The sequence below is a fragment of the Haliotis rubra genome, unplaced genomic scaffold (assembly GCF_003918875.1).
Source record: "Haliotis rubra isolate DU_JTF1 unplaced genomic scaffold, ASM391887v1 Scf37, whole genome shotgun sequence".
NCBI classification, from domain to species: domain Eukaryota; kingdom Metazoa; phylum Mollusca; class Gastropoda; order Lepetellida; family Haliotidae; genus Haliotis; species Haliotis rubra.
This window is the reverse complement of record NW_025767046.1, coordinates 931,818-950,236: the sequence shown is the minus strand read 5'-3', so window position 1 is coordinate 950,236 and position 18,419 is coordinate 931,818. Positions and strand designations below refer to the sequence as shown.

The 18,419-nt window shown below is 35.8% G+C and overlaps 1 protein-coding gene across 10 annotated transcripts in view; it reads right to left on the bottom strand.

The window, feature by feature from the left end:
• LOC124285891 (keratin, type I cytoskeletal 10-like) overlaps nt 1-18,419 on the bottom strand; it is a 69,687-nt gene that overhangs the window by 12,001 nt on the left and 39,267 nt on the right. For 8 of the 10 annotated variants that reach the window (XM_046722171.1, XM_046722176.1, XM_046722167.1 and 5 more), the window contains 2 exons: nt 8,158-8,284; nt 728-1,546 (listed from right to left, as the gene is read on the bottom strand). In XM_046722171.1, the coding sequence (XP_046578127.1) occupies nt 728-1,546; nt 8,158-8,284 (946 nt within the window). Of the gene's footprint in view, nt 1-727; nt 1,547-8,157; nt 8,285-12,106; nt 12,131-18,419 lie in introns of all 10 variants that reach the window. The other 2 variants (XM_046722169.1, XM_046722173.1) reach the window with 1 other exon arrangement.

The following is an 18,419-nucleotide window of genomic DNA, read 5'->3' as shown; positions in this document are numbered from 1 at the left end:
TCACCTAGAGAGTAGAAGTGCTACCTCACTTATACCATGTGGGCTACAAATGCCATGTGCTTTGCACTACAATGCAGAACCTTGATCCCAAGGCTTGATCCCTTCTCACCTAAAGCAAATAGTCCAACTTCTGCACATTGCATGCGTTCGTTTTGAAGAATAACAACCCACCGAGTGATTAAGTGAGTATGGTTTTAGGCGATGTTTAGCAATACTGCCCCAATATCATAGTGGGGGGCATAAGAAATTGGCTTCACACGCAATATCCATGTAGGAGATTGAAGCCTGATTTTCAGTCTGATGAAGGAAAGCTTTAAGCACAAGGCTACCCCGCCCCTAACAACCCAAACAGTGGACATAAGGCACCCAGTTAGTGGTATAACTGGCGTTATTGCAATGTGCACATGGCTTGTCAAGTCAATCTTGGTTTTAGGTCAACAAGGATTGTCTCTCGAAGTAAACCAAATGTATAACATATTGCCATATCAATGAAAAACAAAATATAGAAACATTATTCCTTGCACATTATTTCATGTATCAAGTTGAACTTTCAAATCTTATCATCTTCATTAGGACTAAGATTTTTCAGGTTACAGCGCAGTGTCTTAAATCGTTTTCTTTTCATTTTCTCTGCCGAGAAATATATGTACTGATGACACAAAACTGTATTAATAAGATCTCTTGGGAAAGAAATACTGATAACTGTTTATTTTTTCTTTGCACTAACCTTGGAGTTTTTGAGAGAGAAAAATACATTTTTATAATGGCACCATCCACTCAGCGTTCTGTCATAGTTCTCTGTAATATCAAGATATGTGTCTTTTAACTTGGCAGGATCAGCTCCTTGAAGCTCTGCAGAAACCATCTTCAAAATAGTGGCTTCTTCATCCCTTGTTAAGCCAAGAGGCTGTTCGGGCAAAAATGTATCTTTGGGTAATAAAGCCAAGAATTCGTATTTCCTATCTTCCAGTGTCAATGATCGACGGTGTATTTCTGGCTGGTAATCCCTTCTTTCCGATGGCATGGGGTCATAAAGTGCTGGGCTTTCCCGACCGTTGACAATTACACCACTTGGTCCACCACTGTAGCCACCACCGGTACCTCCGTTGTAGCCACCAGGACCCCCAGTGTAGCCACCAGGACCCCCAGTGTAGCCATCATTGTTGTAGCCACCATTAGTGCTGTCAGTGTTGTAGCCACCAATACCTCCATTGTAACGACCACTGGTACCACCATCGTTGTAGCCTCCACCAGTACCACCATTGTTGTAGCCATCCCCGCTTACACCAGCATTGTAGCCACCATCATTGCCACCACTGTTATAATTCTGTCTGGTGTCGTAGGGCACCTGGACTCTGGTGCTGTTTCCATTTGAGGTGTCTTGGAACCTTCTAGTCCAAGGCTCTGGCTCAAAGACAGTGGAGCTCTGGTTCTTGACTTTATTGTGGTCAATTGGTGGCAGGCTGACATACCTTCGAGCCAAGTCTTTGGAATCAGGCCGTGCTCGTGCGTAACTTGTTGGTTGGTTGTACCCAACATTGAATTCCTGAAACAAGGAAGATATTTGGGGTTATTAAATGGCAACATACAAGGGACATGTACTCTTACTTTCTTGATAAAAGTACTTAGGAAAAAATCACTTAAAGTCATTGTAATATACTAAATATTTTTGTATCTGACAAACTAAGAACCACTTGTTCAATGGAAATGGTACCTGTGGGGTCTAATCAGAAGCTGACGAATGTACGTTGAAGGTCTTGAAAGTTGGACGGCAATAAAGTCTCCTGACCAAAGTGGTCAAGATTTACCACACTGATACAAACAAACATGATGCGTGTCTACATGCATTTTTCCCCAGCATATCTATGCTGTACATTAATTAATCACTTTGTTTGGAAGAGGACATAGTAGTTAGTCACATGCATCCTTGAGAAAAACATAAAAACTGAATCCAACTGGAGTCTGAATGATTTGGGAAGTCTTGTCCTAGGTTCCATTAGGATTTATTGCAGTTATATTTTGTAGATGTATATTCATAAAGATGATGACCTTGTTTCTTTGTCTGAGGATATGGCTGTATTGCTGGATAAGAATCATATCTGTATATTTATCAAGAAATGAGTGATTGTGACAATGTGACAGAGAGTGCATAGATAATAGGTGTAATCTAGTAGGATAAAGATTCACCAAAGGTTTGATTGGTGGAGTGCCATAGTTGTGCCTAGATACAAGTATTATATCCTGATGTCTTTCACATGTCACTTGACAGTGTCTAGTTGTGTCTGTGTGGTATTGTATTCTTGCAGTGATAATCTGATCAGCCTGATATAATAGCTTTCCAAATATGTTTTCAAAACTTGGGAATCTGGATACCCAAGAGTGAACTTGTGTCCTATCTATTCTGAACTAGCATATGTTTTCTATTGTACCCAACTAGCTAGTGCTTCAGTTTTCAGAAGTATATAATTGTGCAGCCCTGGATGTGTGCTTGGTGCTATACACACAAATGAGGTACCAGTATATACTCTCTCTCTAACCTTGTCAACAGCAGGACCAATAACTGTAACATCATAGGGATTCGAACCACCAGCACCCATCCCAAAGTTGCCCTAGACACACAATTGACAAGTGGAACTAAATCTGATTGTTATTTAATATTCAAAAATTAAAAAATAAACACCAAATACTACCAAATATCAATTTCTTCTTCACTGTATTTTATATTTTTAATTAAACCATTCAAAAACATATTTTGTCAACTATGAACTTTTCACTACCAAGATCCAAACAGTTGAGAAATGTACTTAAATGTTCATTATTCAGACCTACAGACCTATTTCGATAGTTTTTCTCCTTTTATATTATAAAAAATGTGGCTTACATAAATAATTTGTATAAGAATGTAAATTTGAAAGGCATGAAAAATACTTTACAAGATGGTCTGTAAAATACAATACAAAATAAAAGAAAAATAGCATCAAATAAAAGGGGTACTTCTTTCCCAAAAAACTAGCTAGTTAGATGATGAGTTAAAGGGGTACTTCTTTCCCAAATGAAACTACTTTGAATCTATTTTTTAAAATAAAATGAGTGGTAACAGACACTTATGACTTGACTTTCTTTTAACTTTCATGTTGTCACGAATAAAACCAAGACTTGAACAAACCCTCAACACGATCAGTCATTCACATCTGTTGACTTCAAAAGATATAAAAACCAACACACATCTCACCCAAGAGTCTTTAATAAGGCCATAAACATCCATAGTATACATACATATAACGTCTCCAGGATCAAATAAATGAATCTACATTTTTTGATTGCCATGTAAAATATCACACAAGGTGCCACTCCCACAGAAACATGTGATAGTGACACTTAAAATGTCAGCTGTTTTTATTGAATCATGTTTATTTCTGTCAACACTTAAAACCTTTGAAGGATGCCTGTTGTCAATTTCAGCTGGCATTTCAAAAGTAAAGGGTTTGGCCTTTATCCGGAGTAAATAATGAACACCACTCAGTTTGAGATCTAGATTGTCTAACTGTTCATCAAAACTGACTTTTGATATTGCCAGGTGTGGTAACTATTTCTCAATCCAAAATACAATGTGATGCCTTTAAGTCCTTTGAAGTAGATATAAGATCACAGTGTAAATACTACATAATTCTTTTTTTTTTCAATATTAACAGATCTTCAAGACCCATGCATACTCCATTTAGATTGGGTGATAACTTTCACTCAGAGTTCACATTATGGGACCTCCTATAGAGAAGTAATAAGATCTTAACAGAAGAGGTATCATGTGGGTATAAATGATCTGATTTTAATGATATTTGAATAAAATTGAACAAACTTTAACATAGTCATTAAAAATTTCACAATAGCATCTGAAACAAAATTCACTTGTCAGCAAACAGTTAAGTGTCCTTCTAGCCCCCATCTTATTTCTACTACTTCATCCAATGTCCCAGGTTTTTTGTTTCCAACAACAAATACTGACACAACATGGAGACTTTGAGCTACAACAAGCAACAAACACAGTGTGAGAAAGAATCAAATAGTCGTTTAACAGACATAGCTTGAAATGTTCCATTCAGATGCAAAATACTACTACTAAAACTAAGCATCACAGTCATACTACTCAAGATTTGATAAGGATATAGAGATATTTAATGCTTTGAAAGGTTAGACAACAACAATATAAGACAAAGTGTACTTAATGTCTATAAAACAAATGTCTATTTCAACTTTAAATAAAATTGACAATGTGTCTGTGGAATATCTCTAGCAACAATTTGGTAGTATATTTTCATAATTCATCTGTCAATTATAATATGTATAAAGGAATACAAAGAAAGTTATTTTACTGAATTTTAATTTAAACATGTGATTCTACCACAGTCATATGATTATAGTTATAAAATGTTATTCATCATATTAACTTTTGCATCCAGTGCTAACACAGTATCACCAGCTAATGACCGTGTATAAACAATCACACCAACCCCGCTGTAAGTCTACATATAAAACTGAGTACATTGTTACACGTCTTCTAACAATATGACAGTGAACAAAATAGCTGCCTGCCTGCTGTCCTGCTATTTCTGTGAGGATAGATGAAATTTATTCCTACCCACTAAACTATCTCGTACAAACAGTCAGTGTAGATTTACTGTATTACAAAATGATTTACTCCAGATTACAACTCAAATGGCTGGTGTAATTTTTGGCTGCAGGTTTGTTATATACTCTAGAATGCTGGCCAGCATCTTCCATAACAGGCAAGTTCCATGTACTAGTTGAAAGTAACAATTGTTTCAGACAATATTATTCCATGAATAAAGTCCATTTCGCTCCATATTTACCCAACTGATTAACTCCTAGTAATACTCTCTAAGCTGATCAGGGATAGAACTCAAAACATTTAGTTGTGGTATATATATTAATTACATTACTATCAAAACATTTAATTTCTTTTTCAATTTTCATAAAATATGGGTTTTTTTGTGTATGACACAGCATAAACCATCAAGTTATTGCAGCGATGAAGAGAGAATATAAAAACAAAACTGACAGTTTTGCCAATTTTCTATTCATTACAGGGAGGGGCGGTGGGGTAATCTAACGATTAAAGCATTCTGTTTTCACCCAAAAGACCAAGGTTTGATTCCCTAGCTGGGTACAGTATGTGAAGCCCATTTCTGGTGTCCCCTGCCATGACATAAAAGTGTCATAAAATCATACTCACTCACTCCAAATCTTTTGAGAACATGATATGTAGGGTGGACATAAGTTCCAAGGGACACAACTCATTCTTTTCCCAAATCAGATATTTTTTTGCTCTTCTTGGGTTGGTTTGAGGTATAAATGAAACAGGAACAATACAATAAATTGGCATTGAGGCACATGAAAACAAAGAGAAATCAGGAGATGATGATGGTCATAGTCTGGTGAGTAATCCTGTGGGAAGTGTTGTAACTGGTTGCCTCGAAGAGCAAGTGCGTCATCACAACCCAACAACAGCAAAGAACAGTGCTCACACAACAAACCAATGCTTAGTCAGCTCAATACATACAGATGATGACAGGTGCTATCTCAGTAAAATCACCGGCTCCGTGGTGTAGTGGTTAGAGCGTCCGCCCGGAGAGTGGAAGATCGCGGGTTCAATCCCCGACCGCGTCATACCAAAAGACGTTAAAATAAGGTTCTTGTTGGTCCCTGCCTGGCGCTCGGCAATAATGGGTACAACAAGGACTGGTCGGCTCGGAGTCAGTATAATGTGTTTGAGTGGGGTATTCATGCTTCACTGCGGCATGGTATCTCAGTGGGCTAGCACTATAAAACCAGCTTAAGTCTGGGCTAGTACAAGCAGCCGCACATACACATACACACGCATGCACGTCGTCATATGAGCGAAATATTCTCAAGCACGACGTTAAACCCAATTTCACCTCACCTCTCAGTCAAATCAGTTCTCTTACTTAGGTTGGATACCCCTCTACATCACTTTCTTACAAGCCCAACACAGTAGGTGATGTCAGGTGAACTTCCTCACCAGCCAATCAGCATACTAGTTTCTAAGTTTGATAGGTTGAGCAAGAAAGCATTCAGTGTAGGTCATGTGCTTTTGGCATCTCAAACACAAATGATGACGCACCCTGTCAGTTTTCTGAGAACTATGGCATCTATGAGCCAAAAAGGACTAATAACAGAACATTTATGTTTTGTGTGATTCTTTTGTCCAGATCAAAATTTCAAAATGAGATGCAGAAGGTTAGATTCACAATGAGTGAATCAGTGAGTGAGTTTTAGTTTTACACCACATTTAGCAATATTCCAGCAATATGATTGCAGGGGATACCAGACTGACAATGAATCGAGGCATGAAAATAGTCAGCATAATTCTTAAAAATGGCTGACATCTAAATGGCTGAAAACACACATTTATCTTTCATTTTGAAACATCGATGATCAGTGAAGTGTTTGACTGTCCTTATGACATTTCATAGCTAACTCTGGTATTCACAACATAAAGCCCAATACCTTTACTAAGTTCAATCCCTGATCAGAGCATAATTACCTTTGTTAATACCACTGGTGTTATTTATAACCATACCACAGTTATCAATCACCATTATCCCATTTTATGATTAACTGGAACCGTTAATTAGTTTCCATCACATCTGTATCTACCTCTAACATCACATATATATGACTACCATGGCTAAAACACCTCAACCTCAACACACTCACTCACACACAAACAGAACAAAACATCAAATGCAGATGTTAAAAGTATTTCCCAGACAACTGTTCTTGTTTCAGTAGAATATTCTAAACAGAAATGTTATTTTATGGTTTTCTCCAAAATGTTTAGAAATTCTAGAATTAAAGCTTTAGTCACATAGACAAGACACAGTTGTAATCAGTCAATTATGGGGTATTTTATAACATTGAAACTATTCAGAACAAGAGAGAGTTCAAAGTTGTTGTCCAGTGTCCATATTTATAAGCATTCACTTTGTTTTCAATCTGAAAGGTAAAATATGCAGCTACACATTTCCTCATTACAAACCAAACTTTGAACATGAGATAGAATGCATTAATCACTGTGGTGTTTCACGTTTTGGTTGGTTCTGAATTTGTTGACTGTTAAGACTTAAGATTTTTAATAATAAGCTTATGTTGTAAATTACATTTCTATTCTTGTAGGCATCCCAATTCATTATCAACATTACTGAACGATCATTATCATATATATATAATGTTGTTGTTTTTTTTGTAAATTTTACTAAGGCCAGACCAATTTTATTTCTTGCTTTACAGGTTTGTCCTCAGAAAACCTAAAGGCAGGAAGGAAGAAACAGTCAAAGCAAAAACCCACATGAGTTTTTCAAAGGAATTGTTTTACAAGTTCACACTCACTGAGGTGCTCAAGCACTGATTTCTAACACAAACATATTGATTATACATTGTTAGATAATTCAGTTTAAAGTCTCTGAGAACAGATACCGGTGTTTTAGTGTCCAACAAACTGCCTTGCGTGGTCGAAGTCTCGCTCCCATACATCTTAACATTAGGATTTTATTTTTTGAGTGGGGAAAATTTATTTAATTTTTTTTTATCTTATTCTCGAAAAAATACAAGATCTATAAAACAAGAAATAAAATTGATCTGGCCTAATCAATCAATAACTACAAATGAGCAAATATACTACATAATTTTTCTAACTGATCAGTAAGTATATAATTCAATTCAAATTCAAATTTTCAGACTCAAAACTTGGTAAATCTAAAGGAATATCTAAATATTGCATCTGCATGGAACATGTTGCCATAAAATGGTTTGAAAAAATGTCTCAGCTGTTAATATATTTGTAGAATGATATCCTGATTGATAGGTAAAGAGGGCAGAGTGAAGCACCCCTTATACTTATCTAATAGTGACAAGTATACCTTGTCTCAAATCATATTCCTGAAAGTATTTGTTGATGAAACAAATGATGGTGATGATTAAAATAACAATAGCAGTTACAATGTTGCTGATAATAATTTTGAAACATTAAAACGGAGCAATTTCAAATGTTCAGAATACTCTACTTAATTGTCAAATTATGTTTTATCAAACAGGTGTCAATAAACCTCTGCTACTTACCTGATTCACGTTGTGCAGTTTGCGAGTGTATTCTCGGAGCATTGCAGGATCAAGGTTATTCGGCTTATCAGTGATTGGATGAAGTGTCTCTACTCGAGGGTAGACACGGGGACTCACTCCACCTTTGCTGAAATAGTTACAAGAAATAAAATCAGTTTGGGAGGAAGTTTTTTTTAGTGAATTGATTGTTTAATATTATTTAAGCACTTTAGTGCATTACAAAATACTATCATAAACAAAGCTTAGGCTTTTAAACTTGAATTAACTGTGGAAAATCCAATCCACTGATATTAATTATGACATCTTCTACTTCTTTTTAATCATCCCCATATCCACTTTGAATCAACTTCAAAACATCTTTCTTCAACTGAAATTCCTGCATGTAATTCAAATGAAAATGTTATTCAATATTTTCAGTGATAATAATTACTACAGTAACAAACTCACAAATGTACATTTCATAAGTAACGTTTTGGTTAAACAATATAATATTTTGCATAAAATAACCTCATATTCTCATAAAGAAGTTTTCTTATGCAATACCCTCAAAAAGATATAATTCCCTCATAACTTGAATATTCTAAAACTTCAGGCTAACAAAGCACATACAGCTGCTATGTAATCAAACAATATTTTCAATCACAGTGGTATGAACAATCCTTTATCTAGAGTGATTGGTTCTTCCTGTTCTCACCTGCAGAGACGGGAATCTCCCTTAAACCCAATACCCTTTCAAGATGGATAACAAAATCTGATACAATATGTTTGCATACTGTGGGGAAATGACCCCCATCAAACACTACAAACAAAATACAATTCACTAATAAACACATCCTATGATGGTCAGACAATATTTTATACCTTTCATGTTTATCAGTGAGGATCAGCACATTATTGTGTCTAAATCCATTGTGCCTATCCACAATAATGAAGCTTGTGTTTTCTTTTGGGGTCATTATTTTGAAAGTTTAGTGTTAATAAGCATCATGATACATAACAAAATATAATAATGTTTATTATTCTGATTGTGTACAGATAAAATTTAATTTCAAAGGTCTGCAATTATGAATTTAAGGCCTAAATATGAAATAAGCCTGGGAATTAATTCTCATCCAATTCACTGTCCATGTACACGTTAATCAAGGTAATTTTGATAACTATGAAGATAGTGAAGAGACAACATGAAAAGAGACAACCTTTGTTGACCTAATTGTAGGTTTGAACAGGCAAGAATCTGTGTTGTGTTTACCTTGTAACTGTTCTATTTTCATACACAAAATATCACTGATAGAGAAAACAGTGAGCACTGACAACAAATACTTCATTCAAAGTGAATATTAACTACACGTTCCAGTTGTAAACTTCTATAAAAACTACAAAAAATATTTCTTAAATATGCCGTATAGCAGTAAACTGCCACCATTCTTGTATCCTGGGAGTGAATCTGTGTAACATGGAACCCTAAATGTGTGGTGGCTGCATGTTACTACCAGACCTTTACAAGAGTCAGCCTGTTGGTGTGAACACTGTACTTAGATAGACACAAACATGCCACTTACATGCACGTTTATAATGATAAGCACTTTTGAAATATGGAAGTGATTTTTAACAGGTAAACTTTATGATCCTTTTATCAACAAAATAAAAACACAGCATTGTGGTTTTAAATCTAGTTTTCCACACATAAGGTCCTTGGTTGGCATTATATACTACTCAAAAGATGTTAAAGAACACCTAATGCTTTCATATTACCACTGTTAATCTGTAAGGTGTGCAAGAAGCTAAAGGACACGTGATTATTCCATATTACTATAGTTAATCTGCAGTGACGTGACCCGGGTCCGATTCCCCACATGGGTACAATGTGTGAAGGCCATTTCTGGTGTCTCTCACCGTGATATTGCTGGAATATTGCTAAAAGCGGCGTAAAACTAAACTCCCTGCAGTGACGTGACTGAGTAATTTGAAAGCATTGGGTGTTCCTTAACTTCTACTGAGTAGTATGTATATTTAGGTCATTTTAATAATAAACATCATCTTTGGATTGAATTTATATAACCAAATATCTGTCATATATTCTAAAGAAAAACTCTGTAGCACTACCATACTCATCCTTTAACTTGTTTGATGATAAATTTATCTCAGGGTAACAGTACATTTAAGCCTTTTAGACAGCATGATCTTGAAGAAAATAGTAGGGGAGGTCATAGCGTCCGTATCAAATCACAAAGAGTACATAAACACCTGAAGGATTGACCAAGATTTGTTTTTGTGTATGGGAGAGAAGACTGTGATCACTGAACATGGCAACATTTTCACTGTCTTATCAATCAGTGATTTCTTTGAGTGGTATTTTAGATGTTGGGAAGTACAATATTGAACAAACTTTTTGGATAACAACTTCTTTAAGTTCATGAGTGCGATGTTTAGATACAGATTTTTGAACATGCAATTATTTAAAAAGAAGTTGTTAGCCATAACGTTTGTTCCATATTATCAATCAGTGGTCACATCAAGGGAAATAACTCTTCATGCCAAGTCTCTCAATAACTTCCAGTGACCCAAGTTTTCCCTGAGTTTAAACTTGTATTACTCATACAAATACATCAATCCTGTAATATCTTGGTATCTACTAAACAATATGATCAAGATAATGTTACTCTTGCCTACATGTTAAATAATGTGGAAAAATCTATAAGCTAGCAGTATTAGTATTATACTACACAAAGACAATTGGTATCTATAGATATAATGTTAACTACGAAGATAATATATTAGATCAGGTGTTCAAAGTTGATTATATGTGTGCATACAGTGCAACTAAATTAGTAAGTCAATCAAAGATAAGAGAAATCACTAAATCACAGAAAACAATACTGTGTCCTTTATATTTTTTATTGTTTAATGTCGCATTCAGCAACAGTCCAACTATATGGCGCCAGTCTGTGAAAAATCATGTCTGAACCAGACAATCAAGTGATCAACAGCATAAGTATTGATCTACGTAATTGGGACAACTTGTCAACCAAGTCAGTGAGCCTGACCACTTGATCCCGTTAGTCACCTCTTACACAAGCATGGGTTGCTGAAGACGGGTCTGTGTCATTTATATAACACAGCAGTATTGGAAATTGTAAAAAGGGAGATGACAGTGACAGTGATGGCGATGATCATGACAGTGATATACATTCTTGCAAGTTATAATTTTAAGCAGTTTTCAACAAACAATCAATCATCACATCACAAAGGCACATGCATCTACCAATTACCATATCTGTTCTCAGAATTTAAATACAACTAGGGCAGAACTTGTGTTCCAATCAGTTTCTTGTCTACAATCTTTCATGATAAATTTAGATTATCATTATCACTCAAATTCACGGTGAAATAATACAGCAAAATGTTAACTGCAAACTTTCAATGGATGTGGACTGATCAGAGCTATGACTCATGATATGACACATCTGGTTGCATGCTGTTAAACAGGTAAACTGGTGACATTCATTTGCCCAGTATGAGTGCATATGAGATTTGGAGGATTTTCTTTTGACTAGTGGCATTTCAAGAACAGACATTAACCTGACTAAATTTATAAATCTCTCAGTTAAAAAGCATAAATACTTTACAGCTACATAACCTATTAGAAATATGAATGCATAAACATCAGAACACCAGTATGACTTATTGAACAGTGTGTGAAATAAAGCAGAAATTCAAGGGTCATGTCCTAATTATAAAATGAAACAGGATATCCCTCAATTGAAACAAAGTTCTGTTGATTTAAACAATTGCTGAAGATGTAAACATTGCTATAGAAGACAGACAGCAAGACAATACTTTCCGTCAAGAACCTACTGCAGATTGTTGTGTTGACTATGCATTAGGATGCAGGTGTAAGAACAGACATGGCATTGCTAACTAGGTACAGCCTGAATACACTGTTACTTACTCTGTATACTGGTCAAGGAGAAATCTGAATACAAAATGTTCATATAATAAACACTATGATGAGGGTATCTTCCTGAGGCAAGGGAGTTAACTCACTTAGAAAGTCCAGTTTCCATTAGACTTAAAGGTCACTTCACTCCCTTGCTTCAGGAAGTTTGGTTTATTGTTTAACACTGAACTCGGCAATATTCCAGCTATATGATGGCAGTCTGTAAATAATCGAGTTTGGACCAGACAATCGGATACGATGACATGTGTTGCCTCAGGAACTTGTGATGGGTCTACAAATGTGTTATTTCCTGCTTTGGGTGATGCCTTGTCTGATGAATAATATAGGCTGTATGCTGGAATATATTAGAATTACTAATTTGACCTAAGTCTTACTACTGTCTGCCAAGGGAAGTAACTTCTGAATAATGCTTTGGGATGGCCTCTGGCAATTTGATAAATTCAGATTTCCCCAAAACAGTTTGACTCTACCTGCCTAAGACTAACATCTTCTCAAGATTTACCACTCTCATGATTTCGTGGGACTGACATTTAAATATATGCAAAACACATGAACAACTTAATACATTGTATGGGATCTCTTTTGTTTTGAAAGATTTCTGTACAGTTATTCCAAATTTAGATATTTAACATAGTATGTGCTTTCACTTGTTGCTTCTGTGATGCAAATAATAAGTATATGCACAATCAAAATGAGCAACAGAAATTATAGAAAAATTATATCCTATGTTAATGGAAGGATTTAATCCTACAATGGTCAAAATCATTAATATGTTCCCCTAAACAAGCTGTGACTTGTCTGCAGTTTCCTGTCTGAGACAGCTACAATAGTGGTCCTAATATCTAACCCAGATCTGCTGTTGGTCCCTGGCATGACATTCCTCCAGCCCAAACGACAAATTAACACTCATATTTGCTTAGAACGGATCATAAACATTCTATGGTATCTTCAAGCCCCCATAAGCCAGGCATTAGTATTGTCAATGACGCTACTCAAGCATGTCTTATCGGTGAATGTGATGGTGCTGTGGCAAGGTGAGTGTCCACTTTCTGCCACCACTATGATGTTGAAGTTTCTTTGAATGATTTGAACACAGAGCACAAGGGTGTGATTGAAGTCATAGGTTAAGGGTCATTTGACCCACAGGTAATTTATTGGGTCATTTCCAAGCCTAGATGGATCATATTTTATTCATATTTTCATAGTTCATTAGATAGGATGTGAACCAAATTGTCAGATACAAAGCGTCCATCCAAGTACTACAGTTTCATATCTGGATCTGATTCCCACATTAGTTTCAGTGCTAAACATTCATATGTAGTTGCCATTCAGACAACCAATCCTCATTTTTAGTTCAAGTGATCACACATATAAAGCAATCTTCATGATACCTGATCCTCACATTAGTCACAAAACTCTACATTCATACTTAGCAACTGTTATACTTATATACTGGACACTTCAAAACAACCATTTCCCATAATATATATACACTAGACTCATTAATTAAGTGATTCATTATTTAGACTGAGTTTTTGCAAAACTACATAGATGCCAAACCAAATGATTTACTTGCCATCCTGCTTGAAACACCCAAATATTTCAAGCAAGGTAGGCTATTCAAGTTCAGTCAATTATTCAATATAAATGCGTCTTAGCCACTAGCTAGTTGTCAACCAACGTGTACAGCCAATCAGATTAAGTATTTCTTGAGTCTGTTACCTAGAGTAATTGGCAGTAATATTCATAAAAAAAATTTGAAACAAAATCAAGTTGATCTTTTACATTTTGATAAAGTATTTTTGTCTTTGTTTCTTGCTTTTTCATGTCAAGTTACTTCAGTGTAATAGTGAGTGAGTTTGGTTTAACGCCGCACCCAGCAATATTCCAGCTATATGGCGGGGGTCTGTAAATAATTGAGTCTGGACCAGACAATCCAGTGATCAACAGCATGACTTGAGTGTAATAAGTGTGAATGGTCTTACAACCTCTTAAAGGACTAATGTCATGACCAATGATAACTCTCTTAGAGGCCTGTTGAGCTGTGTTCTTGACAAAAACAACAACATTGAGAATGTTCTCGTAAACAGTTTGTGGGTCTGTTGAGTGAGTATGGTTTTCTGCCACTTTTAGCAATATTCCAGCAATATCACAGCCGGGGACACCCATGTGGGGAATCGAACCCGGTCTTCGGCTAACGAACGAATGCTTTAACCACTAGGCTACCCGTGTTGAAAAATGAGACATCTTTAATAAAAATTAAACAATAAATGGATGTCAATTTGATTTTACATAATATTTTACAAGAATTATAGATTTGTTCACCTTTTCACTTAAGCAAATGATCTAATTTATTAATTTCCCCTCATCGAAGCATTTAAAAATATTTTATTTGGTCTTGTCTTAATACCAATACATGGGTAGGTGTGTCATGTAGCATATCAACTCATTGAATTTGCAACGCATCAAAACATTGGTAAATCAGGCCATCTTCAGCAAAAATACCCAAAGTACTACACCTATATCCTACAACAGAAAACACGGATATACTTAACAGCTATTATCACACCAGGACCGACCTGTAAAACAGGTCCCTTCAGTCCTACCCACATTCTCATCAAGATTTAAGATCACAGGAATCAAGATTCCAAGATTGCAAAGTAAACATCCCGTAAGTATGATATATGGCACCATACAGCTCCCGTAGTGATAAACAAGTCAGCACTACAATACAGGAGGTCTCCTGCAGGTCCTACTTCTGTTGTCAGTTGCTATGATAGCTGACTTACCTCAACCACAGTAGGCTAAAAGATTCAGGAAGTTGGATTTGATGTGGTGAATTTTCCTGGTGTAGAAGTCCCCTAAACCCTTCAACCCAAAATAAGTCGTCTTATTAAGACGATATATATATCTAACAACACAAAATAAAATCCATATGTAGCCATGGTCAATGCTTATTTGCAGAGCTGATGCAATCTAGATTTACCAAATGATTCTAGAATTCTTTCTTTAATTTATTCCCTTGTGTGTTTGAAAGAAAGAGTACCCTTCATCATTGGGTCAGTACAGTTACAGGTGCAGTTTGTGAACTGTCTAATTCCATAATCAGTTATTGTCCTTACTTCCTTCTGTTTATTGATTATAAGGATATGTACCACTAAAACAGTAATCCTCTATTCATACTTGTTTTGTTGGTTGATTGTTTTAAGGCCTGATAAAGCAATGTTCCAGCTATATGACCGTAGCCTGCAAATCTGAACCAGACAATCAACTGAGTCACCCGACATGCCCACCAAATCCATTACATTACATGTTACAACAAGCATGATATTTTTTAAGAAATACAAAGACATTCAAGGCACCAGTTCAGATTGTATTTGATAATATGAAAGTTATGCTCCAGAAAGAAACATATGAGATGGACAGATAGATGAACCAAAAGAAGAACAGATAGACAGATCTCATTCTAATATCCCCCTTCAATATTGGTGTTGGGAAATAGTAATATAGTATGTAATTGTTGCTTATATTGTTACTAATTTTTAAAAGTTGTGTACAATATACAATTATATCTCCATCCTGTATGCTACACTGCCAAGTCCAAAATACCCACAAATAGATTCCTAATCCCACAAACCCAACAGCCTCTATCACTAGGTGAGTGTCAGTATCATCTTCGAATGAAAGCTACCGAATACATTAACCCAGTGGAGAAGTCCAATTTGAACACTCATCGTTCCTTGAGCCTAACAGAGATGTAGATCCTATTGTGAGTGACGTTTTGTGGAGAAGATTCCTAAGCTAAGATTACTTAATATCTAGTGGTATATCTTAATCTCCTGTTTACCTCAGCTCCAACACGCTAGAGTAAGGTGTGGGCTTCAAGTGTTCTGCATAGAAATCTCCAATCTCTGATCCAGTATGATATATGATATATGACAAAACAAGATTATGTATTGCTGTGACCAAACCACGAAGTATAAAATACTGTGCCCTAGCATGCTAGTCTGGTTATGGCAGGAGTCTCCCTTGATCTATTTAAAGGGTTCTTTGAAGAATTGACTGAAACTACAAGAGCAATGTCCATTAGATTTATAATCTTTCCAAAAGTGTTTCTTAGCTTAGATCATTATGTAATAAATTACTCAAAAAGACCACCAGACAGATTGACTATAGTAATATTAAATATTCAGGCAGTTGTTATCTTCTTTTGAGAAGTATAAATTAACTGCAAGTTATTCAGTGGCATTGCACTGGCTAACCAAGCAAAAACTTTCAAGTTTGTGTTTCCAAAAGCCTAAAAAAATCCACCCACAAATGGACTACTGTTTTTTGCCTGACAAAAGAATGGACAGGGTCATGTTGTGATGATTGGTTCATTGCTCTACTCTCCTATCAGTGTGTACTTTCTTATGTTCAGGATTCAACAAACAGCCTGGAAAGTTATCTTTATTGACTTGTTTATTCATAAGAATTCAATTTAATATAATTTTGATTCTATGGTATCAGATTTACAAGTGTACTCAGTAGGTTGTAACTTTAAATATCGATAAATGAAAGTGTTGGTAAAGTCAGTTCTTATTTACACAGGGCCGTTGGGGTAGCCTAGTGGTTAAAGCGTCCGCTCGTCATGCTGAAGACCCGGGTTTGAATCCCCACATGGGTACAATGTGTGAAGCCCATTTCCGGTGTCCCCAGCCGTGATGTTGCTGGAATATTGCTAAAAGCGGCGTAAAACTAAACTCAGTCAGTCAGTCTTATTTACACACTTCCAAACATTTGGGTTGCTGTGGACAGTATTTCAAAACATGGGATTTTATGTCTTAGCCACTGAGACAAGATAGAAGTTGGGGAATCATGATGACATGGAACTGTTTGTGATAAAGTATTCACTTGAGTTGATGAGGTAGAGACAATGAGTATGTTAAATCTCATCTTCAAAGAGCTTATTATATACATATTCCAGTTTTAAAAAAGTACAAAAAAGGTTCCTTTCATGGAATGGTAGTTTTAAGCTTGGTATTGAGTTTGATCGGCACCTGATATGGAAATGCAGATTCTTTTCTTTTAATCTGATCTATCAGCAAATTAATTTTCCCCAAATGGCTGCCAAACTGCAATCATTTACAACTATCTATTTATCAGGCATTGGCAAACAAGCCGAGGACAGATAGCTTTTGTTTATTCCTTTGTCTGTCAAACATAATAGCCAATAGTTCGTAATCTATCACCTAACCCAGACAGTTTTTCATGAACTAATCTACAAACTATCACACTTATGTCCCAGATTGAACAATATTTCACGTTTCTTTTCTTCACTGACAAGCAATGTGCGTATTAGAGCTCATCAAAGGCATCTTAGTTCAATTCCGCAGCAAATAGGTCTTACAAACCAAGTCAATTAAGAGTTCTCCATGCAGGTGCAATAATGTTATCAACCAATTTTATAGGTCATACCGATTGTATCCCAATCAATGAGTAGTCAATATTTGACCTTTCCGTTTTCGTATGGCACTGCCTAGATATGGTGGTATGTGATAGCATTTATCAGATGGCATGGCACCAAGTCAAAGATCAGGGCTGACAACCTTGACGAGGGTACAATATCGCTCTCGGGCAATACATTTGTGAGGACTGTAGACTGTGGTATGTTTGACAGTGAGAGTGAATGGCTGTAATTAAACTATTGTTATACATGTAAATGCAGTGTGACTTTCATTCTTCTTCTGCTAAAGGAAATAATTATTACAGATTTGTTTGTTTAGAAAAGTACTTGCAACAACAGAATTATATTCTAACCTTGACAAATTTAATGAATGAGTGATACCATTTCCCCAGCAACTTTTTCAATATGACCATGAACATCTCATTTGGAAAATATAATATTTATAAAATAATTGTTTGTTTCATGTAATATTCAAGCTGTATGATGACAGCATACAAATGATCTGACTAGAGAAACACCCCACATGATTAAAGTAATATGACAATGAGGTCACCTAGCCTGTCATCAGAGATGATTTGAATCCATCAATTTCAACCTTACACCAAGAACAACCATGCCTGCTGTTTCAGTAAAACACCTTACTGCCTTTGTTGAAAGCTTTACATAGCTGTTCCTGATCATCAAATTCAAACATTTAAAAATATGTGTACTTGTCAGAGCACTTTGGAAATCATGGTTGCCAGACATGGAAATATTTTATTAGAATTTTTAATATGTTTTATTCAACTCATAATGTCATAAAAACACAACCTCTGAAATTATCCTAGCTACAAGTCTGGATCAGACAAACCAGTGATT